A 27,574-nucleotide genomic window follows, 5' to 3' on the forward strand; every position below is an offset into this window, starting at 1 on the left:
AGCCTGTGGGCCGTGTGTGCTGTGACTGCACAGTGAATTGTAAAGAGGTGGCTGTTGGATTCAGTATTTTTATACATATAATCTTATAGTTTAGAAGTGGGGAGTAATGATTTTTAGGGGGAATTGCTGCTGCTGGTAGGTATGATACATGTTTCCAGGTTTAAGTGCTGGGTATCTGGGTTGGACACAATCAAATGAGCCTGGTTTAGATACAGGATGTGTGTGTCTTGGTTCATGTGCTGGAGGCCTGGACTGTGTGTGTGTGTGTGTGTGTGTGTGTGTATTGAGGTTCGGGATCTAGAAACCTGGATTGGATGTGATTTGTGTGTCCGGGCTCAGTTTCTAGAGACCTGGTTGTTAGTGTGGGACCTTTAGGTTTGGGACTTAATGCAAAGTACATATGTCATGAAGGCATTGCTCTTGAGTAGCATTAATGCTGGTCTTGTGAAGTAAGTTGTTTTTCGAGAAGGTATTATTTAAAAAAAGAAGAAGAAGAAAAAACTGGCCCCTGGTTCTCTCATATTTTGGGTCACCATGGGATCACCATGTGACAGCTTCTGCCGTCAGCCATAAGGCTATCTGTCTCCAAAGCCAAAGAGATGTTCTTGAACACCCAAAACGAAGAGATAAGATACACTCATTTTCCTTATAAAGAATTCAGCCCCAGGTATTTCATCAACAATAGAAAACATGGTAAGACATTTGTGGTTAATTTTGGTTTGACTTGGTGTAAACTAAACCCTCTACCATATGAATTAAAAGGACTAATGAAGGATAGTGAGCTAGCTCGGTGGGTAAAGGAGCCTGCTGCCAAGCCTGAAGATCTGAGTTCAATCCCTAGGTCCTACATGGTGGAAAGAGAGAAGCAACTCCAACAGGTGCCTCTGACCCCTATATGACCACACTATGTAGCATGTGTGCCAGCTCAACCCCTCCCCCACCAAACCCTCACACAGAATTTGTGGTGACTGACTTACACTTTTTGTTTAGGAAATGTTGTTTGAGTGTGGGTCTCATGTAGCATAAGTTGGCCACAAAACTCACAATATAGGGCAAAGATGACCTTGAATGACACATCCTTGCGCCTCCCGGGAGTGAATATAGTTTATCAACAAAATTGATACTTAGAATTTTGAGGACTGCATTAAATGCTACGATCGGTGTACTAGAAACTTTGAGATAGTAATAGGTTAGTTTTCTTGCATATTTTCTTATGGAACTTGAATACTGTGTTTTGAGATTGTAAGCCTTAGACAGCTGTAAGACGGAAGTTGGTGGACGAAGATGTTCATTTACGGTACCAGGCAATGATTTCTCTGATACAGTTGGGTGTGTCGAGTGTGGTTTTCAAAAGACAGCAGAGAGCTCACGGAAGCTGACCATTTGGGATTCATTGACAAGTGGAAATTGAGTACGAAAAACAGTGTTTGTCATACTATGGCTGGAGAGCTGGCGCTGCCTTCATACCAGCTAAACAGTGTTGGCTTCCTGCCAGAGAGTGCCAGCACCCCCTGCTGGAAATGCTGTGTGTCTAACCTGCCCACTGTGGATCAAGTTTACAACCCAGATCCCTATCCTAATGTGTTGGGCCTCACAGGTCATGTGACCTCAACCAGCTTTATTTTCAGTTATATGTATGCGTCTGGATAGATTGTCATGCTACATCAACTTGAACAGAAGTTTTTCAAGTTCTCCTTGAACTCACTCTGTAGATGAAGATGGCCTGGAACATATGGGTCTCCTGTCTTTACCTCCTGAGTACTGAGACTACAGGTGAGGATCATAATACCTAGTTTGTTCCTTGCTGGGCAGTTAAACCCGGCACTCTGCTTAGTAAACAAGCACTCTAGCAGTCCAATGTGTTTAGTAGACAAGCACTCTAGCAGTCCAATGTGTGGGTTTTTTAAATTGTGAATTATTTTAGTTAATTGGTCTATTTGGTATATTCCTGCTACCAAACAACCAGCAGGTTCCCATTGTGAAGAAAAGAGTATATAATGTTAAAGCTAAAACTGGTTGAAAGGCGCTGGGTGTATTTTCATATACTGGAACAACATATAAATTGAAAATGTATTCTAACTCCTGTAGTTCTCTCTCAGATATTCTTACCTGAGTAGCTACTGCCCTAGGTGGATTGGAGGGAATTTGAGAGTCAGAGACTATTGTAGCATCCTTAGATGGCAATTGGTCTTAGAACTTGTCTATCCCATTCATCAGGTTAGAAGTTGATTTAAAGTTGCCCCTATAGAATCATTGCTACCAACTTTAAGTCATCAGCAGCCCCAGTAAACTAAAGCAATCAAAGATCCAGTCATCATTAAAATTGATTATTTTAATGACTTAAGTGTACATAATTGATGTAGGTGAAGGAGATCACAAGCAGTTTGGTGAAGTTTGTAGTGACTTGGCCTACTGCTGGAGGCAGTCTCAAAGGGCTCCATCTATTGATCTTCAAATTGATAGCAAGCACATCACTCAGCCTTCAAAGACATGCACATTGTTATGGAGACCAAGCAAAAACCAAAGCTAATCCTAGCTGCATGTTTGGGAAATACACATTGAGTTACACAAACGAGAATTATGACCAATTATGAACCCATTCCAGTTGGCCATTTTAAAAGGTGACACTAGTGAATACTGCAGTGTGATGGTCAAGTGGTCTGTCATCAACACAAATGGAAATGGAAATCATATTATTAAACTCTTCGGAGAAGCCATTTGAGTAACAACATCAAAACTCGGTTTCCCAGTGGGATTTTGGTCTTTGTATCAGCAGACGAGCGAGCAGATTTGCTGCCAGCAGCCCAGGCTGGCTGGACCTAGCATTGCAGCTCCTCATCCGTGGTCTGCCGGGGGCCTCCTGAAGCATTCTGGGAGCTGGCGTGTGCTGTGGAGTTCAGGACCTCCTCAAAACTGCCACCACTGGGGTTTGCCCCACCTACTTTCGTCTGAAATAGGCAGGCGGACAAGAATCCAGTTAGTTTTTCATTGTCATTTTTGTAACTTTTTTTTTTTAAAAATTAAGAATGTCAAAAGTATAATTACTTTTGGATTCAGAAATAACTATTTTTCCTGAGAGGCACATGAAGTTAGAGAAATTAGTTTCCTTTATGTTCCAGAATGTCATTCATTTCAGTTCTAGGATAAGATTCCAAGCTTTGTTTTTATGCATGTTTAGTACTCTTCCCTTTCTCTCTTCTATATGTAAGATTCTAATCCCTGTAGGAATATAATCAGATCTGTAGATGTACATCTCTCTCTGTTCATCTAAAGATTGATGTAATCAAATCAGAATTGGATCTTAGATTAATTCGTCCAGCTTTAACAAATGTATAAACATCCTTACATGACTTATACTTGAGTTTTCTATTTGAGACATAACTAGTGGCCAATATAATTTTTGAATAATTATCTCTTTTTGTGCATGCATATGCATCTTCATGTAGTTAAGGATACATGTTTGTGTGCACGTGTACATGTACATATGTGTGTATACATGTGGAGGCCACAGGACAACCTCAGGTGGGCCACCTCCTCCTTTTTCAGACAGAGACTCTCTCTGACCTAGAACTCTCCAGGTATGGCTGGCTATAAAGCCCCAGGCATCTACCCATCTCCACCTTCCCAGAGTTAGGATTGCAAGTGTGTCACTAATACCTGCATTTTTAACAGGAATTTTAAAACTTGAACTCTGATCAGAGTTCCTGCAGGACAAGAAGTATTTATCTCTCCAGCCTACCCTTGCCCCCACCATTTTTGGGTTTGGGCTTTTTGTTGTTTAGTGTGGTCCTGAGCACTAGGAATTCCGTATCTTTCTAGGCAAGTAGGAAAATCTCTGAGAATACTTTATGATGGGCCACTTTTGTGTCCTTGTTTATTGACTCAATAGGAACAACGAGGTCGACCTACATTTTAAATCTGTGCTTAAGGACTTGGAATGATTAGTCATTAGAAGCTCTTCAAATCCATGTTTTATATTCCAGAATATTTAACGCAAATCTGAACACCCATACTAGCCTTTCCTTAACCAGCTACAATGAGTAAGACCACCAGGAAAAGGGACAGTAAAGAACAGATAATGTCTACCCACAGTAATACAGACATGTGTACTGGAACAATGTCCATGCTGCCTGGCTTGCCCTTTAAAAACCTAACTGGACAGGGCTAGAGAGATGGCTCAGTGGTTAGGAGTACATGCTGCTCTTGCAAAGGACCCAACTTTGGATCTTAGCACCCATGTGACGGCCTGCAACCATGGGTAACTTCAGTTCCAAGCCCTCTTCTGACCAACGTGAGTAGCAGGTGTACCTGCAGTACAGACATACACACAGGCAGAAATATGCACACATTAAAAGGAAAGAAATAAAAACTTAACTGGGGTTTAAAAGCAGCTCATTGATTAAAACCTCCTTTATTCAACTAGCATAAAAATCCGTTTACCTCTTAAATTCAGTTATTAAATTGGCTTTTCTACATTGCTTAGATCAGAAATTAAATAATTAACTTTTATTTATGTCTTTGTTTGTTTTCCTCCACAGTCTTCCTATGTATCCCAGACTGGACTATACCTCTACATAGGTTAAGCTGACCTCAAATGCCTAATTCCCCACTTTAGCTGGTTTTACAGGCCTGTCCTACCATGCCTAACCAGGAGAATGATTGACATAAAAGGCCAGAGTAACTATTTCATACTTTAGAACCAGATCATCTTAAGCACTGATACTTAAAGTGAGCTGTTGTAGAAAGCAGCCACCAGTAGTACTAATCCGTGGAGAGCATGGGATGAGGAGGGTTGGACACTAATGTCTTACAATTTAAATTCCATATAGCACAATGTTATCTTGAATTTTTTCTAAACAAGCAAATATGCAAAACCACTTTTAGCTTATATGTAATCCAAAAATAGGTGATGAGCTGCCTCAGGGGCCTTAGTGTATGGATATCTGCTCAAGGCATGAAGCCCCAAACCTGTGATCTTAGCACTGGGAGGAAGTGGGTAAACATCAATGCCCTCAACTGTGTCATTCCATGGTGCCATTTGTTTCCTCAGAAACGAGTAGGGTTGATTGAATGTAACCTACTGTGTGAAGAATACCAGTTCCTTTGGGATTTCAGAAATGTGAATTCTCACAGGGTATAAAAGCACACACCTTTAGTCCCCATCCTAGGGAGACAGAGGTAGGTGGATCTCTGTGAATTAGAGACCAGGCTGGCCCACATAGTGAATTCTAGGACAGACAAGGCTACACAGTGGGACCCTGTCTTGGAAAACAAAAGCCAAACCAACCAAACAAAAATTCTAGTTCTCTTCTAGCTTCTGTTTAATAATAGAGATCACACTTTGTTATGTCAGGTGAACTCTAATTACAGATGTTTCCTCTTATACTTTAGTATTTTGTTTTCCCAAACCAAAATAGCAAGATAGAGAACTGCATTAAGAAGTCAATTTGATAAGTGTAATGCGTGTTTAGTGTCTGCTCATGGTAGTGCTTTGGGCATCAGACTGTGATTCTTGACTTAAGTGAAGACACAAACAATAAACCCATTTTGCACCCTTCTCTTCACAATATTTTTACATCTAAGAATTTATCACATTGTCCCCAGAATTACAATCTTTCTTTACAGACAATTTCATTTGAACTGCAAAGTCGGGCTACTGATTTCTCTGGATAACTGCCTAGGAAAACACAAAGCATTAAAAGATGCACATGACCAATGCATCTTCAAGTTTTGAAGGTTTGATTCATTCTGTAGCGTAGTCATCAGGAAGTAGGTGCTCGGCAACCACAGCCTGCATGGCTTACAGGAAGGGTGCGTGGCAGATGTTACTGTTTATGATGAGTCAGAACATGGTTAAATCCACAAAATGCTGTTTGATTATGATGAACCGGAAAGTTTTCCGTGGACTATCACACTGCCCATTGAAGTGAATATAAAAGGAGAAACACTGGCTTGGAGCAATGCCCGGTGGTATGTGTCAGATTGCTTGAGGAGATGGCATTGCTTCACCACAGAACACTTTTTCTCCATAGACCATAAACATGACCCTGAGTCCAGGTCAGGGGCTTAAAAACCAAGCTTAAAGTGGAGCTTGTGCCTGGAAATGAAACGCGGAGGCATCCATTCTTCCTTACTGAGCTATGTCCCTCAAGAGAAAATAGCCTCAAGGCCCATTAGTGGAGACTGAGAGAGAAACTTCAAGATTTAGAACCCCAAAGCAAATGGCAGCAAGTAAGCCATAGAAAAGACACTTTAATGTATGGTTACTTAGTCTGAGCAGCAGGGAGTAACGAGAAGTTTCATTGATGTGGGAGGCTTCAGGCAGCACCTGACAATGTCCTCTTTGCCTGGGTGGGCAAAGGGATTAGGCTTTGACTGGGAGATAAGCAGGCTTGTGGGATGTGAGTCTTGTTAAAGCCATGACCCCTTGCCCAAGCACAGAGTCTGCTTTCAGGAGGTCTAGACAAAGCATGGCATCTGATGGACAGCATGGTCAGGTGCCTGTCTGAAGGGGACAGTGTGGTCATGTGCCTGTCTGAAGGAGGAGATTAGTTGTGCGTGCCTTCTGTGCCATGAGGAGAAAACAGGAAGAGGCTGCGACTGTGACACCAACACTTACATGGGAACCATGAGCTTACCCATTTCCTAAAAGCAAATGAAAATAGGTTGTTCTTTATTCATCTGTGGCTTCTTCATATCTCCTCCTTCTAAAGGAACCTAAAAACTTCTAAAGGAACCTAAAAAAGTACAACTTCTCCTACATCTGTACTCCTCTAACAAGAAACAGAACTTGGACTCATGAGCTGATATGAGGCTGGAATCCAAGTGTTGAGAAACTGACCGAGATGTTTGAGTCGTTTATACAGGATGTTCTAGCAAGAGACAAGCACACAACACACTATATTGCTGCTTTTTTTTTATGCCCTATTAATCCTTACATATTCAGAGGAGGGGAATTGTCAAGCACCAGACAATTCTGACCCTGAAAGACAACTTCATTTTGGAGTGTTCAAAATCTCATCACGGGCCTTGAAAGGCAGACCTTGTGAAAGACCCAGCTTTAGGGAAGATCCTGAAGGTCCCGATCATTGGAAGCACCTGGGACCTGTTTAGGACTAACTTATGCCCTGGCAGATACTACCGTGGAGTACATGTGAGACTGACATGGTGAGCATCTGGAGGCAGCTAAATTGTGACCATTTTAATGTGTAGAACTCAGTAACAGTAAAATATAGGGATGGACTATGTTCACTATAGTAAATATACCAAGAGGTAAGGACATTATTATTTACGTGGCATCTTCCACAAGTTTCTCTTAATAATTGATTATCAATAGATTTTCCTGTTTTACTTTTTCTCCCTCAATGTAGATGAACATCTATGGATAAACAGTTAATGAAATTTTAACACCAACCATGGAATGGGCGTAATTCAGTGATACCCAGGGATCAAATGCATTACTAGGATAGGAAACAATGCATTCTGTGGCATTGCATAATTTTTCCTCTGTGATAGCCATACTGTGTTGTGGTTAGTATACAAACTTAGTAGATAAGTCTGGCATGGCAGTGGACCGAATTATGACACATGACAACCAATTTTATTCTGTTAATTAATGTCCAAACCAGAAGATCTGTTAGCTATTGCAGAAACTTTATTCACTTTCTATCCATAGTCCTCTCACACACACCTTTTGGGGGGATACTGTTATGACACTAAGTAGTGAAAACCCAACTCACATTCATGAACAATTTGTCCCTGAGTGGTTTATAAGCAATACTAAGGATACAGGAATACCCTTCACGGTTGGTTAAATCTAGAAGTCTCTATGGGAGGAAAAGGCCTGTCTTTCCATATGCCTATCTTCTTACTGCATAGAATGGTGATGGCCCTACCTTGCCTTCAGCACTAATGGTAGTAATGACTAAGCTGTCCTCGTGAAATGGACCCAATCATACACAGTTCACTTCATCTGTACCTTGAGGCTTGTGACAGTTGTCTCAACCCTCTCCTCAAATGATTTGAAAGTAGGAGAATTCCTAAAATAAAAAGAAAGAGGTCAGCTCTGAAGACCTTGTGTCTTAGCAACCATGATGTTTGGTTTTCAGTTCTTGTTTGTAAGTATCACTTCTGTACCAGAGCTAGCTGTCAGCTGGGCACCTATACCAACTATGATCTAGAATGCACTGTATTTCTGCTCAGGTAGGTCCAGAAACATAGACATAGGATATTTCTAAAATGGTCAGCAGATGGCACGGATCCAACTGTCATAATCCTATAGTCTTACAGAAGCCATTTTCACTGAGCCGATGAACTGACGGCTAATTTTACATTTGTCAATTGTTTTCTGCCATAACATTGCCCCCTTCCTAACTCAGTCTTTCTGTTTGTGTGTACTGGAAGACCTGTCTAAAGGTCATGCTGAGTTTTCCAAACTGGAAATTTATTTCCATAAGTTTGAGACAAGACAGACAAGAAATAGCTCAAGGAGAAAAAAAAAAAGTGTTCCTAGCTTTCTCTTTCTGTGCCTTAAAAATAATGATACCAACAGATTCCAGGAAGTGGCGTTTCTTCAAGTTGTTTTCATTATTTTACACCAGTGACCCCCCCCCATCAGCTCTCTACATTGTTTCTTTGTTAGCTGTGTGTATTAGCTTTTCGGCTTCTTAGGAGACAGAGCCTTCTTACTTCACTGGCATTTTATTAACGATTCAAACATTGCGTTGTATTATCTGTCCACCAACCTGTGGCCTTAAGTCATCTGGTGCTTTCTTGGTTGGACCTGACCACAACTGATATCAATGCATTACAAATGACATCACTAAATCCACTTAAAGAAGTAGAAGCTGAGAGCTGTATCTTAATTTTGGCATGTTGCATTTCAGTAACAATTGCCGTTGTATTCAAGTCAAATATTTCAAATTTTAACATAGTTGATAAACTATTTGCTCTTTCTTGAGGACAGAGGATAATAAAATAAGAGGAAAGGCCTGCAGAATCTTCATAAGGGAGCGTGGCTGTAAGATGTGGGTTTGGCTGTATGGTGTGAGAAGAGCCGTGACTCTAGGCAACTATGTATAAAATGTATTCTCCAGGTCTTGGGCTTTGTTGAGGATTGCTCCTGTGACTTGACAGTCCCCCTCTAGAACTGTACCTCCAGTCACATTGCAGGGCATAGCTTTATAACTTGCATATGACTCAAGCATTAGTCAAGTCCCTGTGAGGAATCTTTCATAAGGCCTCTGTTTCTTGGTGAAATTACATTTGTGTGACTCAAAATTATATACTGTGGCACTTCATTTTCTCTCCAGGCTTTATTTGGCTGAGCCTGCCCACATGGCATCCATCAGTTATGTAGGCCTACAGTGGGTAGACAGCTAAGATGGATGGTTTGTGGGTATATGTTAGATTAGTAAACTTAACTTCTTTTCAAAGTTAACTCCAGGAAGTTGATGAGATTGTCTCTGACCTCCAGACCACAGGATAGAACTTTGTTCATTTTGTCCAAACCTTCTTTGTATACCCAGATTTAAACTTGCTCAGTAGAGGAGCTACAAGCCTTGGGTTGCACTACTCAGTCAGGGTGTCTTATGGACGTGGTAACAATTCATCTGAAGATGAACATAGCAATCTTATTTCTACCAAATCCAGAAAACCAAACACTGTGGTTAAATTTCCCAATCAATGTCCCCAGTGTAGAAGAGACTTCATTAGACAGAAAAGCATAAACATTCTTCTAATTAAATTACACTAGAATGCATGCTGGAGAACTGTTTAATCAAATTTAATTACATCATGTACAACTATAAACTTTTGATACTGCAAATGACCCTAGAAGTATTTGGTTCCAGTAGTCTCATACTATTTAAAGTAACCGAGTTCCCTCTGCAATTACTCTAAATCATAATGCTAGGAGGCAGAGGAGAGCCATAGTTCTGACTGAAGTGTGGGAAGGTTGCAGAGGCCCCATGAGCTCCTTATCCCACACTGTTTGCAGCCCAGGCTGCTGGAGCACCCCCAGGAGCATCATGGGATGAGCAGCAAACCTGGTTCCAGCCTGTTACTGTCAACACAGTGCACTGGTATCAATGAAGGGGCTTTATTGTGACTGTAACATTGATCTTTGGCAGAACTGTATCTCACACACCCTGCCTCTTCTCATTTCCATTATGAAAATCTGTGCCTCCAGGCTATTACCACTGGTGATTGTTTTTTAATCATACTGTACCACTAAACCATGCAACCTTGAACTTGGATGGTTTTTCTCACCAGTAATCCATCCAGGATTGTTGTGGTCTGTCATTGTTAAACTTCCAGCACACATCTCATCTCAACATCTTAATGATGTTGCTGTCTGTTTTCTCCCATTCTTTTCTTTTTCTTCTCTTTTTTTCCTCCTAGGTTTGCATTTAATTATGCAAAGGTGTTCAGAATGTGTCAGGGCTCCTGTTAGTGCTTCAGATATGTTACTTTGTTTTGGCCTCATAAATCCATGCAAGGCAGCTTAGTTCTTTATCAGATGCAGTAAGAAATAGAGATTGTGATAGGTGAAGTTCTTGTCCCTGGTCTCAGGAAGGGTTGGATTTAAGGTCATGTTTCTGTCAAAAACCCAAGACCACAGCAAGTGGCCACCTTCCCTCCTGAAGACAGAAGGAATCATGAGGCATAGCACGGCACATCAACTAATTATTTTCTCAATGGAGAAGGAACTCACTTATAAAAATTAAAAATGTTTCATATACATTCTACATTAATATGATGTGAATATTTTGTACACATTACCTCATGGCAGGCATACTTATGGAATGGCGAATGGAGTACCTTCAGGACAAAGCACATTAAAGGGGGGGGGGGAGAAGACAGCACAATTTAAGTTCGTGGAAAAACTGGTTTGAAAGTTCTAAAACAGCCATTTCCAATATCCGATGTCTTCCCTGCCCACCCACCTGAGATGGTGCTTGCTTTCCTTGGATGTAAGTGACCACAGTCAGCTTCCAAGGGCTTAAGGGAGAATAGATGAACCATGGCCAAGGCCTCCCCAGGGGCCTTGCAAGAAATCTAGAAGGTGTGGTACCCCAGCCCATCCCTGCTCTGCACTTCGTTCTCACACTGGGTCAGAGTGAGAGCTGCACCCAGGAAGGACAGCCAACCGGTAGATGCTAATGCTCCATTGGACAGAATCTGTCCAGAAGAGTGCAAATGGTTAAGGTAGGGCATCCTAGGAAGCACATGCCAGGCTATCACGGTTCATCCACTCACACCAGCTGGAAGAGGAGACTTCCACATCCATTCTGGCCTAATTGTCATGAACAATTGGTACAAATGTAAACATGCCTGAGAATTTTAGAAGATTGATCCTCTTAATCCTAGAGTAGCTAGTTCATCGTCTCCCTTCTCCTTGCCTGGTATTGTCTATTGAGTTTTGCCCAGAACTAGAGTGAGGCAGTATGGAGGAAACAATCTGGGTTCCATCGCCCTGGGCTAGGGCTTGCTCCCCAGCAACATTTCAAGCATAGATTCTGCTTGCTCCTCTCCCTAGAACAGTGGTTCTCAACTGTGGGTCATGACCCCTTGGGTTGGAACAATGGTTTCACAGGCATTACCTTCACAGGGGTCATCTAAGAAAGAAAACACATATACTTAAATCATCATTCATAACAGTAGCCAAATTACAGGTATGAAGTAGCAACAAAAATAACTTTATGGTTAGAGTTCACTACGACATGAGGAACTATATTTAAAGGGTACAGTATTAGGAAGGTTGAAAACCACTGCTCCAGAAGCTAACAGGTTTTTGGATCAAAGCTGTCACACATTCTGGAAACTATCAACTAAAGCTATCAGGATGGGCATCCTTCTACTGAAATGCCAGAAAGACAAAGCCATTCAGGCAGTCCTTGTAACCTCCCAAAGATTATATAAAGAGATTGCATTTAAAACACATCACTGCAGGAAATCCAGTATCGTCAATCTGTTCACTTCATTAAAAACAATCTGGATGGGAGTGGATTAAGTTCAAAATAAGACTCCAGAAAGAAGACTTAAGTTGAAGCCCTCAAACTGGAAGCCACTAACTTCTTAACCTAAGTGTTTTCCAGTAATTTTCCTCCCTACAACTTCAGAATATGGAAATTGAAGTTTAGACGTCGGTGTGTCAAAGTTAAGAAAAATCAGAGAAAAGTGATAGGAGGGAAACAGTTCTCTGTTTCACAGTCTGCAAGTTTTATTTAAAATAATAATAATAATAATAATAAAAGCCAGGCTGTGCTGGCTCATGCCTTTAATCCCAGCACTTGCAGGCAGATCTCTGAGTTTGAGCCTAGCCTGGTCTACAGAGTGAGTGCCAGGACGGGCTCCAAAGCAATACAGAGAAACCCTGTCTGGAAAAACCAAAATAAAACAAGAACAAAACAAAACATAAAAACTCTCTCAATTTCAACTTTCTTTTTAAACCTCTTTGAATGCTAAGGACCCTGTCAGTGTGGGAAGAAGTTTTGCCGACAGAGGAGATTTAGGTCTAAGAGACTGCTTAGCAAATAAAACTGGTGGGAAAGATTCACGAGTGAGATGGATGTGTGATTAAGTCAACCCCAGTGGATTAGGCACTGTGCAATTGGCATCTTCCGGGTTACATGCATGCTACAGAAAATGGCCTTGTTTTTCTGATTGTGACACAGTGTGAAGGGAGCAGAGAACCATGGGTAGAAGGGAATAGCATGCAAGGAGGCAGCTGCAGACCTCACACAGCCTCATGGACTCAACATAGTGTGCTTACCCAATAGAGTGAGACCTGCAGCCAGGCAGCATGGGAGAGAAGGTCAAGGCTGAGTTAGCACAGGATGCACAGACATGACCCCCTTGTAACTTATGTCTTCTTGCAGGAGCTCAAAGGAAAGGGTTAAGTAACTGCATTCACTGCTCTTTTGGCTACACAGTCTGTCTTCCCTGTGTATGCTGAGGGGAAGTGTTCCAGGTCCCCATGGATATGGAAATCCCAGGATTCTTTTCATGGATAGCCTTAGTGTTTACATATAGGTTCTATACTTATTACTTGGATGCTTAAGACAGGGTAAAGTCATATGGTATTTGTTATGCCTTATTACTTAGAGAATCTTAGCACAAAAAATCAGTACATACTCAATAAAGATGAATTAAAAAAATATTTTCAACCCCTGGGCTCCACAGGTGCAGAAACAACAGCTGATAGCACCAATTTTTGAATGTGTCTTAAAGATTTTTTTTTTTTTTTGTCTGCCACTCTGTTGAAAGTTTGCTTCTAGCTGCTTTCCCCACAGTGATATATGGATGGCGGGCCTCCATTATATTATGTGCTTCCTCTGAACATTTGGTCCCCAGTGGCTCACCATCTGAACAAATCCACTGGGAAATTCTGAGAGGAAGCCAATTTGTTATTATAAAAGCCAACCCAACACCCAGCAGTTTACACTTCCTCAGAGTTCACTTCATGGATGCGACTTTAAGATAAGAGTGAGGTAAGCACCACTAATGCAATCTGCAGATGGAGAAAAAGACTGGACATGGTCATAAAGTTGGTGCTGGAACACGGAGGAATTTTATAGTGTAAGGAATAGTATAGGGCAATAGCACACTTTAGACCAGCGGAAAGCTTAAGGCAAAATACCTGTGCAAAGATTTTAACATTTCCTACTATCATCTTACAAATTGACACATTAGTTTGAACAAAATGTAAATAGAAAATTTCCTCATTTGAGTGTATTAAGCTGGAGGAATTTAACATAGACATATTACTTGTTTGAGTAAAATTTAAAACCTTTGTAATACATGATTTAAAAAAAACCTAGAAATACATCTCTGACTTTTATCAACTTAATGAAACGTTTTCAGAACTGTATCTGAATCTCTAGAAATGTATACTACGTTTTCCAGGATTTTTGCCACTTTTTGTTTGTCTAAAGCAGTGAGGCTCGATCCTCAGACCTCATGAATCCTAGACAGTTGCTAGACATGAATCTAGAGTAATAACACCAGCCACTTCACAATGAACACTGGGAAGCTTTCTATGAAGTTGTAATTATTGAGCATTCTGTAACTACTTGGAAATGAGTTACACATTGTGCTAAAACAAAACACTTAAAAACAGGAGGAAAGGCAGTTAATAATTGGGTCTCACACTTAGCACAATATGAACAGCAGTATACCAACACACTATCTGTTCATGACCACCTTTGGTCCTCACTAGAGAAACACGAGGAACCTTTAAGACACAAGGGGTCCCCATTGCAGATGCATCCTGATTCCCTTCATGTAAGGACCACCTTGAGTTGGTTGTATAATAAAGATTAAACTAGCACTTGAGTGCATAATACATGTGGGGCTCTATAATACCCCAGTGATATTGCTACTTGGGTTCCCCTCACTTTTTCTGTGATTTGAAGGAAGCCAAGGGCTCACTCTACCACTGAGTTACAGCCTTAGCTCCATGTTCCTTTCATCCATGTTTAATAAGGGTATCCATCCAGGTTAAAGATGGGATCACTTGCATCCCAAAGCAGTCACTTTCCAGATTCCCAGCCTCCATCCAAACACCTCTCAGCACCATCTTGGAGAGGAGCAATCTAGGAGCACGCATTTTATTTTTTTAAATGTTCCGGAAATGTTTATATGGACTCGCAAAGGTGGATGAAAGCTAATTGGCAGTGTTGTGCAAGGTGCTAGTGTTCAAGAGAAAGTTGTCAACTGCATTTGTAGAGAACAAACCTTATAAGCATGGCAAAACATATTTCCCCATATATAATATGCAGAAGGGTCTTTTTGGTAAGGGATTATTTGTTCAGAGAAATGGTTTGATGCTACTGATATGATTGCAAACTCTACCTATATAATACAATTAGCAGTAACTAATAATACAAAAATCATGTGCTGCCTCTCAAGGCTTTCAATGTGTTTTGAGGATGTGGTATTCATAACAATGAAGATAAAGCAATGCAGAGTATTCATGTACATATCTGTAATTAATTCTTTCCATACGAATGCCTAGTTAAAATGGTTCATGAATATGAGACATTATTCAACAGCTTTTGATGTAAGAAACTAAATACAAAGATATGAATATTTATTTCTAGGTATCAAAGCTTCAGAGAAATAACAGCAATGACATAAATATATATGCAGTTTCTGAAAAGGAGAAACTTAAAACTTGCCACTTTAAAAATTAACTTGGTTTCTAAGAGAAAAATGAAATTGATTTCTAAAGAAAAATCGCCTAAGCCACATCAGGCCAATTTAAAATAAATTGACAGGCATTTAAACAATACAAATATGACAGTAATAACTATGAGAAACATTTCCCTCACGTATAATATAAAAAATAAAAATATCATATACATCACTCTTTTCCATGTTTTTATAGTAAGGATGTTAGGGTTAATCCAAAGTCTATCTGCATGTCCTCCCTAGTCTTTGTAAACTTTTAACAACTATAATATGGAGGGTACTTGAAAGTTTTACTGGTGTTGTATACTGTATGATAATTGTTATTAAAAATGAAGATATATACATTCTTAATATATGTCAATATACTGGTAAAATAAAGAAAGACCAGAAGTATAAACCAAATAGTATCATTTTAAAATATAAAATATAACTTATCAGAGCAGATTCCACTGACTATTTCCCTATATCATTTAAGATATGTGATGCTTAATACTCCTTGTCAACTGATTAGATTTAGAATCACCATGGCAACATGCCTCTAGATGTGTCTGTAAGGCTGTTTTCAGACAGGCTAAACTGAGGAGGGAAGACTCACTACCTGTAGAGTAGGTCCAGGACTGAGAGTGCCAGCGTTCACCTCTCTCTGCTTCCTGGAGGTGACCAACTGCCTCCAAACCCTTCACCATGACTTCCTAGCCAGGATGAACTGTAGCCTCAAACTATGAAACAAAATGGATTCTTCCTGAAGTTGCTTTTGTCAGATATTTTGTCAGGTTCTTTGTGTCCTGGATTGTTCTGAAACCCTCCTCATTCCCTCTAACATCTACTTTTACTGATGGAAAGGGTAAGGTTGGTGCAAGGCTTCTAAACTAACCTTCCAACAGAAACAATCCCAACATGAAAATTTATCTCTGTCACCAATCAAGGTCATGTTTACCCATTAAAGAACGAAAAGAACACCCTACCAATACACAATGCTCTTTGGCTGGGTTCCTGTTTTGTTTTTGTTTTTGGTGACTTACCTCATATCTCCAAACTTCTTGCTGATGGCGGTTCCCACATTACTGAAAGCTGCTGTGGCCTTCTGCCCTGCGTGGCTCAGTGTTTCATGTGTTTTCTTGTACCTGGAAATAAAAGAGAACCATGGACCATGTCAGCACACAGCCCAAGAATGGAGTCTAAATTGCCTGATGCTCTCAATAAAGTCGGCTGGTGCATGAGGCTTCAGTCTGCCTCACTTAGGTCCAGCTCTCCCGGGTTCACGCTGCCGACTAGAGCAGTAAACAGTAAGTGATGACAGGAAGACAAGATGAAGCAAGGGATGTGAGACATGAAAGGAGCCCCCCATCCTGGAGTCTGGTTGACGTCTCTTGCCAGCTTGGAGCCAAAGATTCTATCACCATTAACAAAATCTGTCATGAAGGTTTTTACACAGTGACAGCATCCCTTTTAGATACTGGTATTTCAAACAAAAATGTCAAAGTAACAACAAACCATAATTAAGACCTTTGAATTTTATTTTCCTTTTTTCTTAGCTGTGAACCTATACATTTCAAAAACAGTTCACAAAAAAACCATTAACTTGGAGTTTACTTATGTCTCTGAAGAACAGATTGTATATTGCAAGCCCTGGCTGGTAAAGTGATAAAATGGAAAAAAAAAAAAAAAAAAGACCCTCCAGAAAATGTGACTTTTTCTGTAGAGGTCTGAGACCAGCATATTCAAAGTATAAGTTTACTTTGTACACTTTGCACATGACTGTATGTTTTAATTATGAAAAATTATGACCACGTGAAACCACAGAGTGACAAGTGATTTATACATGATATAAATATTGAAATACAACTTGCTACTAATAGTAAGGCAGTCACCATGGCACTGCATGCAAAAGATTAAGAAAGAAAATGGCAGTCATCACAAGATCTAAGAGCTTTCTGATCCCCAGAGGGCATGCGCTGCGATTCTTCAGAATAAACCAAAGCAGTACACTAAACACTAAATTACCTGGGCTCAAAAACATTTAGATGCAAAGCTTTTGGCCTTAAAGAAATCAATGTTGGGGCTGTAGAGATGGCTCAGTGGGTGGTAGGAGCTTGTACTACTCTTGCAGAGGACCCACGTCATCAGGCAGCACCCACGTGAAGCTGCTCACAAGCTCCTAGAATGCCAGTTCTTTGTGTACACATACATGCACACACGCATGCGCGCGCACACACACACACACACACACACACACACACACACGGGAGAGCATGCAAGCATGCACTCACACAAGTCAAAAATAAATATTAAACATGGAAGTCAGGAAAATAAGGGGCATGCATTTACAAGTGAATCAAGAAAAAAAAAATGGAATTCCTAGCCAGTTATATTTCTAGGATGCTGATAGAGTTTTCAAAAAGCATGAAACCAGATCTATAAAAAGTACATTCAAAGCCAGAATGGGGGCTTTGCAGAGGTAAGGAAAACCTGCACAAAATGTACGTAAACAGGTTCATGCACTATGGACTATGGATTTAGGGTTAGCTTTGTTTTAGGACTCTCCCTACTAATACTGAAATCACAATTCTGAAAAGAAAAAAAAAAAAGGCAAAAAACAGTTTTTCCTATGCAAAATTTCTCACGCAGAGTGGCAAGGACAGGGAACAATTCTTTCCTCCATATCTAATCCGTCAAGAAGCCCTCCTGGTTCAGTTCGATTTTCACAGCAGAACTACAGAACTAGAGCCTGCCAATTTTCTCGCCGCCTCTACTGCTCTCTGCTTCATCTGGTGCCATCCCTCACCTGGGCTCTTGCAGTGATTTCCTACCTTATCTTCCCAATTGTATCCTTCTCTCCCAACAGTGTCTTCAACACAACAGCCAGAAAAGGTCATTAAAACATCAAGTGCGTCTTTTTTCTGCACGCCCCCCCCCCCTTCACCAAAGTCCATAAGCACAGGCTTTGCACAACCTGGCCTCAGCCTCACTAACCCTACCTCTGCCTCTCCCCAGATGCCTTACTACTTCCTGAAGATGTCAGGCTCCATCTAGCCTGAGGCACAGGACTCTGCTCTAACTGCTCTGCTTGTGATGCCAACCCTTTGGCAAGGAAGGGGTCAGGTTGATGTCAGTACCCTACTTTGAAGTGTTAAAAAGCCTGCACTCTGAGGAAGACTGGAAGTTACCTTTTCTTGGTTCAATAGAACCTGGGAGCTTCTGGGAAGCCTTGGCCATGTGAATGCCAGCATGAAAGAGCAAAGCAGCAGGTGGGCGGTCACAGAAAGGGAAGTAAAGGCAGTCATGGAAGTCTGAGAGAAGAATCTACTGGGCACTCAGTGTCCACCCAACACCCACTCAAGTAGCCTGAAAAACACTGCAAAGGGAAAGGGAAGAGAATGGTGTGACAAACGCGATCTTTGCTGAGTTGGGCTACTAGAAAATTCCTTTTGATGCCATTCAGGCACCACTTTGGCAGTTTCTTGCAATTAGTCTGCATTATTTACTCCTACTGTAAGCTGACCTGCGTAGTTTAACACTATGTGTTTGAGAAGGCTTTGAATTTTGATATAAGAGATCTTTTGAACACACATGTGACATTCTGAATTGAATGATTTAATGTAAAACTGGCTAGAAATAAGGTCATATTGTAAGCAGTGTTACACTGTTTTAAAGACACCCCCCTCAAAAAAAAAAAATAATGGAAGGTAGGTACACACAAAGATCTGTGGACTTTTGTGTTAGCAATATTTAGGGATCAACAATGAAAAATGCATCTCTATTTCCACTATTCAGTTTTATTTTCATAGTGCAGCCTTATGCATGGCTCAATTAATATTAAGGATTATTTCTGAGAAATAATCCATAAATCTATCTTGTTTTTTACTTTTCCTTTTCTCATGTGTATGTGTGATGCTGAGAATTGAATTTGGGGTTCTGAGCCTTTAATGTTAAATCTGAGGGCTTTCAGCTCACACATGATGAATGGAGGCCTGTCAAAGTGCCATGGCTCCATGGTGACTGAGCAGGAGCCTCTCCTTCCCCCATACTGTCCTGTCACCTTGGAGACAACACTGAGGTGAGTTGGATCAACTTTTTATAGCTCCAGTTTCATGTAGAGAAATAATAACACTGCATTCTAAGAGTTTTAAGATGTGTAGGAGACCATATCGCAAAGAGGAACATTACCCGAGGTTGTCCTCTGGTCTCCATGCACAGGTGAATATGTGCATAAGCAACCACACACACACACACACACACACACACACACCCCTAAGGTGTGTGTGTTTCATTTCCCACCTCTTCATTAGGCAGCTGCTTCTTAAGAACAGTAAGGAGTCATTTTGCATGATGCTTAGAATCAATAACCAAAAAAAGACCTCAAGGGGTAGGCAGTGAGAGGGAGTTATGTGTGGGAAGTGATTACCAACACCATAGCAACCAAGGGCCTATGAGAAGTAGGTCATTGAACTCAGCACTGAGAGGCTCCCAGGAGCACCACTTACAGCGCTGCCTACATGAAGGGAACCTCAGGGGTGATGCATTGTCCATACCCTGTCATTTTACACAGAGTCCTGGTTGAACTGGATCTTAAATGCATGAGCAATATATTCCCACCTACATCCTGAGAGCCCAAGCCCTGAAAATGGTCAGGGCACTGATACTCCGACCCCAAAAGTGTGTTTGCCTTTTATTCTATTTAAAGTTAAACTCTAATTCCATTTGTTATTATTTTATATGTGGTGTGTGTGTGTGCGCGTGTGCGTGCGTGTGTGTGCGTGCGTGTGCACTCATGTGCCACAGTGTACATGTGAAGGTCATGAACTGTGCTCTCCTGCTACCTTGTTGAGACGGGGTCTCTCGTACTGACCCCATAGCTTTGTGTACTGAAGCCTGAGAGCTTCCAGGAGATTTTCCTGTCTCTGCCTCCCATAGCTCTGTGGGAGCCCATGTCTCTATGGGAGTGCTTCCATTACAGATGTTAGCCACCACTTTTGGATTTGATGTGGGTTCTAGGTAGCAAACACGGGTCATCAGGCTTGGAAGGCAAGCACTTCTATCCACGGAACCATCTCACCAACCCATACTTCACTTATATTAGGCCATGGATCCAGGCCTGGATCGTACTTCTGATATTTAAAATTGTTTTTCAACCACAGCATATATACAACTATCTTTAGTAAAGTCAAATAATGAGATGTAAATACTAATCTGATTGATTATACAACCTTATAACTCAAATAGAAAACTATATGCAGCATTTTAATAAATTAAATCCTTTTATATTATCTACAGTTTAGCATCTATTTATTTGTCTGCCTGGGCTATTATGCTGCAGACTGAACCCAGGAGCTCACACATGCTAAGCACACATCCTACTGCTGGGTAATGCCTCTAGCTCACACATGCTAAGCACACATCCTACTGCTGGGTTACGCCTCTAGCTCACACATGCTAAGAACACATCCTACTGCTGGGTTACACCTCTAGCTCACACATGCTAAGAACACATCCTACTGCTGGGTTACGCCTCTAGCTCACACATGCTAAGCACACATCCTACTGCTGGGTTACGCCTCTAGCTCACACATGCTAAGAACACATCCTACTGCTGGGTTACGCCTCTAGCTCACATATGCTAAGAACACATCCTACTGCTGGGTTACGCCTCTAGCTCACACATGCTAAGCACACATCCTACTGCTGGGTTACGCCTGTAGCTCACACATGCTAAGCACACATCCTACTGCTGGGTTACGCCTCTAGCTCACACATGCTAAGCACACATCCTACTGCTGGGTTACGCCTCTAGCTCACACATGCTAAGAACACATCCTACTGCTGGGTTACGCCTCTAGCTCACATATGCTAAGAACACATCCTACTGCTGGGTTACGCCTCTAGCTCACACATGCTAAGCACACATCCTACTGCTGGGTTACGCCTCTAGCTCACACATGCTAAGCACACATCCTACTGCTGGGTTACGCCTCTAGCTCACACATGCTAAGCACACATCCTACTGCTGGGTTACGCCTCTAGCTCACACATGCTAAGCACACATCCTACTGCTGGGTTACGCCTCTAGCCACTAGCACATCTCATTTTATGCTTAAGATACTTTACAGCATTGGACCTTACATAACTGACAAAGCAGGGTAGCCATAATGTTCTCTGTAGGTGATGGTGACAGTGTGGAGATACCCTCTGCTTGCTGTCTCTTGTGCAGTCAGTGGCAGACAGCTTGAGGACACAAGCTACATGAGGTCTGTGTTCTTGCTTTTTCTGGTCCCACCACCTCTTGTACAACTCATTCAAAATGCCTTGCTGTGTAGTGATTACAGATGATGGCTGTCTCTGTGACCTGCCTGCACTTCCTGCGGTTGGGGAACACATTTTGTTCATCATCGCTGTATCTTAAAAAGCGCCTAAATCAACTAAAGCAAGATCCTCATGGTGATGGGGGGGGGGAAAAAGAAGAAAATGTTTTTAGTTCAGTTTCTTGACTTGAGCTGCTGCAGTTTCCAGTGTGAGGTTTCCAATGCTTAGCAACTGTGGCGTGAAGGTGGTGAGGGGAAGTTCAGCCTCAGTGTGGTAAAGCAGGTTCCAGCAGCAGAAGGCAGGGATGAGCCCTTCCACATAAGAAGGCAAATGCCACCTAACAAGTAACATGGCAAAGGATCAGCCATGATAGTAATAGCAGCTACCATCTATTAAGTATTTATGTGTATAAATTCACCTAAGATCACTCACAGGCAGGGTTTTTGTTTTGTTTTTTTCTTTTCCTTTTACATGGGCCAACTTCCCATTTTTAAACTGCAGTTAACAGTAGCCTTTGCTTAATATCAGTTGAGCTTGGTTGAGCTGTTAAGCACTTAACAGGCCGGTGAGCTGTTTGGACAGTATGTACAGCCTGTTCTAGAGCTCGCTTTGGGGGACCACCTCCCCAAGCCAAATAAAAAGACTTCTACTGGCATTGTACATGAATTCCCTTGATAGGTCACACACAGCACAGGATTTACAATTTATTCAAAGGACGAAGCAGTGCCAGATTTAGACATAAGCATTTTCTACATATAACTAGAAGAAAGGACTAAAACATCAACTGTTTTTATAAGATACTTCACAGCATGAATACCTGTCCCCTAGGAAGAGATTTCAGGGTGCACTTCAACATCTCAGCAAGGACATACACGCAAAACTAGTTAGGATCATTGTCTTCTAATAACATCCGAAATAGGTTATTAATATATAAATTTACCACTTCTGTCTGGAGAAAAGAATCAACTTCCTGGTTTGGGGTAATACAATAGGATACTGAAGGTAAAGAGAACTAACTGTGCAGATTTGGGTATGCACAACTTTTAACAGTACGTTTTAATTGTCCTTGATACTTGAATGCAGCAGAACTACAGAGCACACCTCACAAAGAGATAATTATCATTCGGATCATGGTGACCTGGAAATGGAGCCCACCAGCAAAGAGCAAACAAAATCACAAACTGAACCTCACTTCTCAAGTACTTTGGAGCCTCTGAAATGCTGTAGGTTGGGCTGTAGTCTCCTTTATGTATAGCTTTGTTACTGAGCTTCACAAAAAAAGATGGAGGAGTTTAATGCTGGCTGTATTCTTCTTTATGCATAGCTTTGTTATTGAACTTTTCAAAAAAGATGGAGGAGTAGACATTCTTTTTTTTTTAACGCCTACCCTCTGTGGACCTACCATTTGGTCTGTGGCACAATGCACGAAAGTCTATTAGTGGGAGAATTTCATGGGTTCACAAAGCAGAATATTGAATACATAAACCAGCACACTGGCTCTAAGCCACCCATTTGCACCATGCCTCCTCAAGGTCTAAAACCCAATAAAAGAAATCCAGATATGAACAAAATAGACAGAAACAAGAGCAACATCCCCCATCCCCACCCCCACCCTCACACACATACTCATAGATGACCTTTGTCCTGCTTCTATATTCCTCAACTATTTCTATAAAGGAAGGAGTCAATTTTAGTCCATTATGTAATGATTCTTCCTCATTGGATCCAATAGCAATTTGTATCCTATTGCTGAAGAAAATATGCCAAGATCTTTCATTAGCATACCATAGATTTTCTTTTCATTATAAATCAAACTAAATAGGTCATGATTGCCTAATCATTATGCAAAGTATCGCCTCTGGGAATCACACACATTCACTGAAGGTTGAAATGCTTTTCAGTGCTTTGAAGTCTAATTCTTCCCAGCCAACCTACCACAGCTCATCATCCTCACAGTCACATTTTGATCCTATACGATATAGAATGTGTGCTAGAATGGGAGTCATGAACACTAATAAAGTGGGATTTAATTAATTTAGGGGGAAGTCATTTTGTTATCATCCTTCCAACATATGATTAATAAGGGCCCCCACTTCCCCTCAGCAGCAAAGCAAATAGGGTTAGAGGAAGACTTTCTCCTGAAATTATATGGTTGACCAACTTAGCTCTCCTCATAGTAGGAGCTCTTCTCTACACAGGAACGTTCAAGTTCAACTTCATTCCTAAAGGTTAGGGAGACCACAGTCATTGGATGTATCAGTCTCCAAGTCTAGTCCTACAGCTTTCAATAACACCATGGGTGAATGACTTACACACACACACACACATACACACACACACACACACACACACACACACACACACACACACACACACACCTCTGCCTTTAACTTTTCTCAAAGTTGGCCTCTCAGTCTGAATTTCCTTATGGGGTAGTTCAGACATGATTGAAACAGTCATTGAGTGTCAATTCTACCTCTGTATCTCAATCCTCTTGAAGACAGTGTACAGTCCCCACAAGCCCTGGCACCATCTCCATACAAGATTTTAACACACTGAGCCATCACAACCTATCACATTGGTACTGACATGGTCTTCTTCCCTGTGTACACAGAATCCAGGCTGTAATAACTGTAGTCCACAAGAGTCACAGCAATGCTATACTGACATTGAAGTGAGCAGAATGGATACTGTGTAGTCCAAGCATCCATGCGAGTTACATTCCATCACTTTGTTTCCCTCATCATCATCTGCCTACAAACTATTGGGATTTCTTGACAGACTGACTTCCAAGTCCTTCTCCTGCTCTCCATGTCTCTTGCTTACGAGTCTTATAAATGATTTTCCAATTCCTACCCATACTCCTCCACAATCTATTATGTAATCTAATGGAAATGACCCATAAATGTGAGTCAGCCCGGGGCCATTTCCTGGTCCAAACTTTCCAGCAGCAGCATCCGAAGACATTGGCACCGAATTCTCACTTGCTCTAGAGGCCTCAGTGATTTTCTGTCATCTCAGCACACCACATACACTCTAGACTTCCATAACACATGCCTTTTGCCCTCCCCACCCCAAACTTCAAAACTAGTCCATGCCTCAGAGTCTTGGTATCCACTTTTTCTCAGCCTGGAAATTCTTCTCTAGATTATTTAGCGCTGGAATCAGAGTCCAGAACAAGATTGTCCTGCCTGGAACTCCATCTAAGCAGCTCCAACCCTCTCCTCCAAGTGTTCTAACTGGCAGATCACCCTCTACTGTTGTCCTCACAGCAAATCCTGGTAAGCCCTACCTGTCCTAGTAAGTCCACTTTTATCACTCGCTTCTTGCTTGTTCCCTTTCCACACTGAAAGAAAGGTAGACACCTTGTCAATCCTGTTATTCTAAGGTCTAGATTAGCTTGTACATATAATAATAGCAGACATTCCTTAGCACTTGTTGGATAAATGACTGCGTAGGACCCTTTAATGACTTTCTGTTCCCTGCAGAAAAAAAGGTAACTCTATCAATAGAAGTACCTGCCCCTTCTCCCAAACCAAGCACACTAACTAACTGAATGTTCTTCTTGGGAGTAGAGCCTGCTGTCCTGCTGTGCCATGAGCAGTATGTGTCACCCTCAAGAGACACCACCTGTCCTTCTTGGACAGATTACATTCTGAGGACTCCTTGGAAATCCCGCTTTGCACAACCCCTGGAGTGGCAATATCCCCAGGCAGAGCTCCTGCTCTGCTTCATACTCCCACACCTCCCTGTGAACCAACCAAACAAAACCCTTATCTTTCTGATTCTATAACCCCGGGGACTAAATCTGTGCTATTCCCCGAGCAACAAGTTTTACACCCAGTAGACTGCTCGGCTATACCCATTTGTTCTTCAGACATGAAAGAACAGAGACTACCCATTCATCACTGTATGAATAGGCTTGAAGGCTTCCTGAAACCAGCCTTCCTGTGATTCCACACTCCAGGATACATACGCCTCTCTCCTTTTCCTGCCCCATCACAGCTTGGCACACTGGACACACCCTACACAGCTATTCCTTCCTATTCTTCCTCCTCATCTTCAGCCATAAGACTACGCTGCTCACATTTAGTAATCCCTGGAGTGAATTCGGGAGGCCAGATGAAGCAACCCTTCCTATTCCTATACCATAGAGGGAAGTTTTGATCAGTATGACTTGAAACCCAGAAATCTAAATCCAATGCAGAGGAACCAGACCCAGGGAAACTGGAGCACGTTCAGCCACACACGGTCAGGGCAATTCACAGGGCAAAGATCGAAGCCCAGACTATTGATAGATAAGCTTATTAATCTAGTGTCTAATACTCCACTGTCCTTTTCTGGTTTCTGGAGGTTGTTCATATGGTGTTGCTGCAGTACTTATTTTCAGTTGATACATACATGTGTGTGGTTTATAACCTTTTTGCAGCTATTATCATCTGATGAGGGAAGGTTCCTTAGCTTCTGGACAGGAACTTGGAAAACCCTGACTCCTGGCTGTCTTCCTCTAAGATGCATCCTTGCTAGATGGAGCTTTGGGCGTTTGCACACAGAAAGCTGAAGGGCAGATGAGCCACACTTCAGGGGGAAGAGAAACAACTGTTCCAATGGGAATGGAGGCAGCTATTTTGGGGAGCCTTGGGCTACTTTCAGGTCCATCTCCTCATACAAGGGCATCTTCCACAGCACCAAAAGGTTTTGAACATTAGTGCTTAAGAACTAGCAGGTGAAATTAGTATCTCACAAAACCTGAAATAATTGCTGTCAATCATCGGCATTACGTCATACTACTAGACACTAAGCCTAGAGGCAAAGAACTGTAAAGAGAAAAAAACTGATGTCCACATAGGCACTAGACATATGTGAAGGCAGTATCTTTACATGCTAATGAATGAAGCAGGGAAGCAATGCATACCTCAAAGGCAAAAGAATTCTCAGTGGCTGACCTTGGGGCCAAAGTTAATCAAGGTTTTGGACAGGAAGCCTTTCTGATTTCCCATCAGCCACTAGTACTCCACACACAAAAAGAAGGAAATCTTATATGTAAAACTTATATGTAAAAACCTTTTTCATATAAGAGCACCTAACAAGGAAACATTTTAGTCATCAAGAAGAGCTATATTTGGACTTTGGGTCTAGTCAATTGTAGTGTGTGAAATTGTATTTATTTTTTTATTTTCAAGTAGTTTACATAAAGTCTCAACAAAAATATTTCTAAAAAGAGCCATAGCTAAACATCTCACATATGTTTGTTTAAAAATCCAGTATGTTCACCTTTATAAAATAAGAGTGTTGCAAGCCAAATAACTTGTAGGTGGAAACCCAACTTTAAATGTTCACTACAAAAGAAACATAAGGAATATTCCCAAAGATTAGAGGCAACAGCTTTCATTTTAGTTAGCTTCCCACAATCTGTACAAGAACTGTGAATGAGTTTCTTACATTAATTGAAAATGCATAGTTACAGTTTCTCAGAAAAGATGAGGAGATGGTTCAGCTGGGGAAGTACCTACTACTGAAGTATGAGCACTTGGGTTTGTATCCTTCTCTAAGTATCTATCTACCAACAAATTGAGCACAGCAGCTTGCATCTGTCCCCCAACTGCTGGTGAGGGAGGGACCGAGAGATTCCCAGAGTTCACTGACAATATGAATTAATAAGCTCCAGTCCAGTAGGTGACATTGGCTCAGAAGATAAGACAGAAGGTGATGCAGGAAAACAGCTAACTTCAAAACATGCCAGCCAAAGATGCCTGAATTTCAGGAGACCCTCTTCAGGTGGGCTAGCTAAAGCTGGTTGGATGTGAGATGGATTAAGCAGCTCTAACTTTACTACTATCTCATCCCAAAGCCAAGTTTCCTGGCCTTTCCATCCCATGATAACACACAATCACCAAAGTTACAGGATCAGAAAGAGATACAAGAGTGAAAAGAAGCAGCACCCAGTTTCCTGGGAAGCTTTTGTCAGTTCTCAGCAGACACAAGATACTTAATCATGCCAATCAGAATGCCTCGCATCAGTAAATCTGACAACAAATGTTGGAAAGGATGTGGAGAGATAGGAATCTTATTCTGTCTT

General features: G+C 41.5%; 1 protein-coding gene across 4 annotated transcripts in view; it reads right to left on the reverse strand.

Annotated features, from left to right (window-relative positions):
* Tpd52l1 (TPD52 like 1) overlaps positions 1 to 27,574 on the reverse strand; it is a 304,489-nt gene that overhangs the window by 209,795 nt on the left and 67,120 nt on the right. Inside the window, exons 4-8 of one of the 4 annotated variants that reach the window (XM_051175490.1) lie at positions 16,218 to 16,319; positions 12,776 to 12,790; positions 10,783 to 10,821; positions 7,979 to 8,039; positions 2,783 to 2,948 (exon numbers count right to left, since the gene is read on the reverse strand). In XM_051175490.1, the coding sequence (XP_051031447.1) occupies positions 2,820 to 2,948; positions 7,979 to 8,039; positions 10,783 to 10,821; positions 12,776 to 12,790; positions 16,218 to 16,319 (346 nt within the window). In that variant the 3' untranslated portion in view covers positions 2,783 to 2,819. Of the gene's footprint in view, positions 1 to 2,719; positions 2,949 to 7,978; positions 8,040 to 10,782; positions 10,822 to 12,775; positions 12,791 to 16,217; positions 16,320 to 27,574 lie in introns of those variants that run through there. The other 3 variants (XM_051175489.1, XM_051175491.1, XM_051175492.1) reach the window with 3 other exon arrangements.

The sequence above is a fragment of the Phodopus roborovskii genome, unplaced genomic scaffold (genome assembly GCF_943737965.1).
Source record: "Phodopus roborovskii unplaced genomic scaffold, PHOROB, whole genome shotgun sequence".
NCBI classification, from domain to species: domain Eukaryota; kingdom Metazoa; phylum Chordata; class Mammalia; order Rodentia; family Cricetidae; genus Phodopus; species Phodopus roborovskii.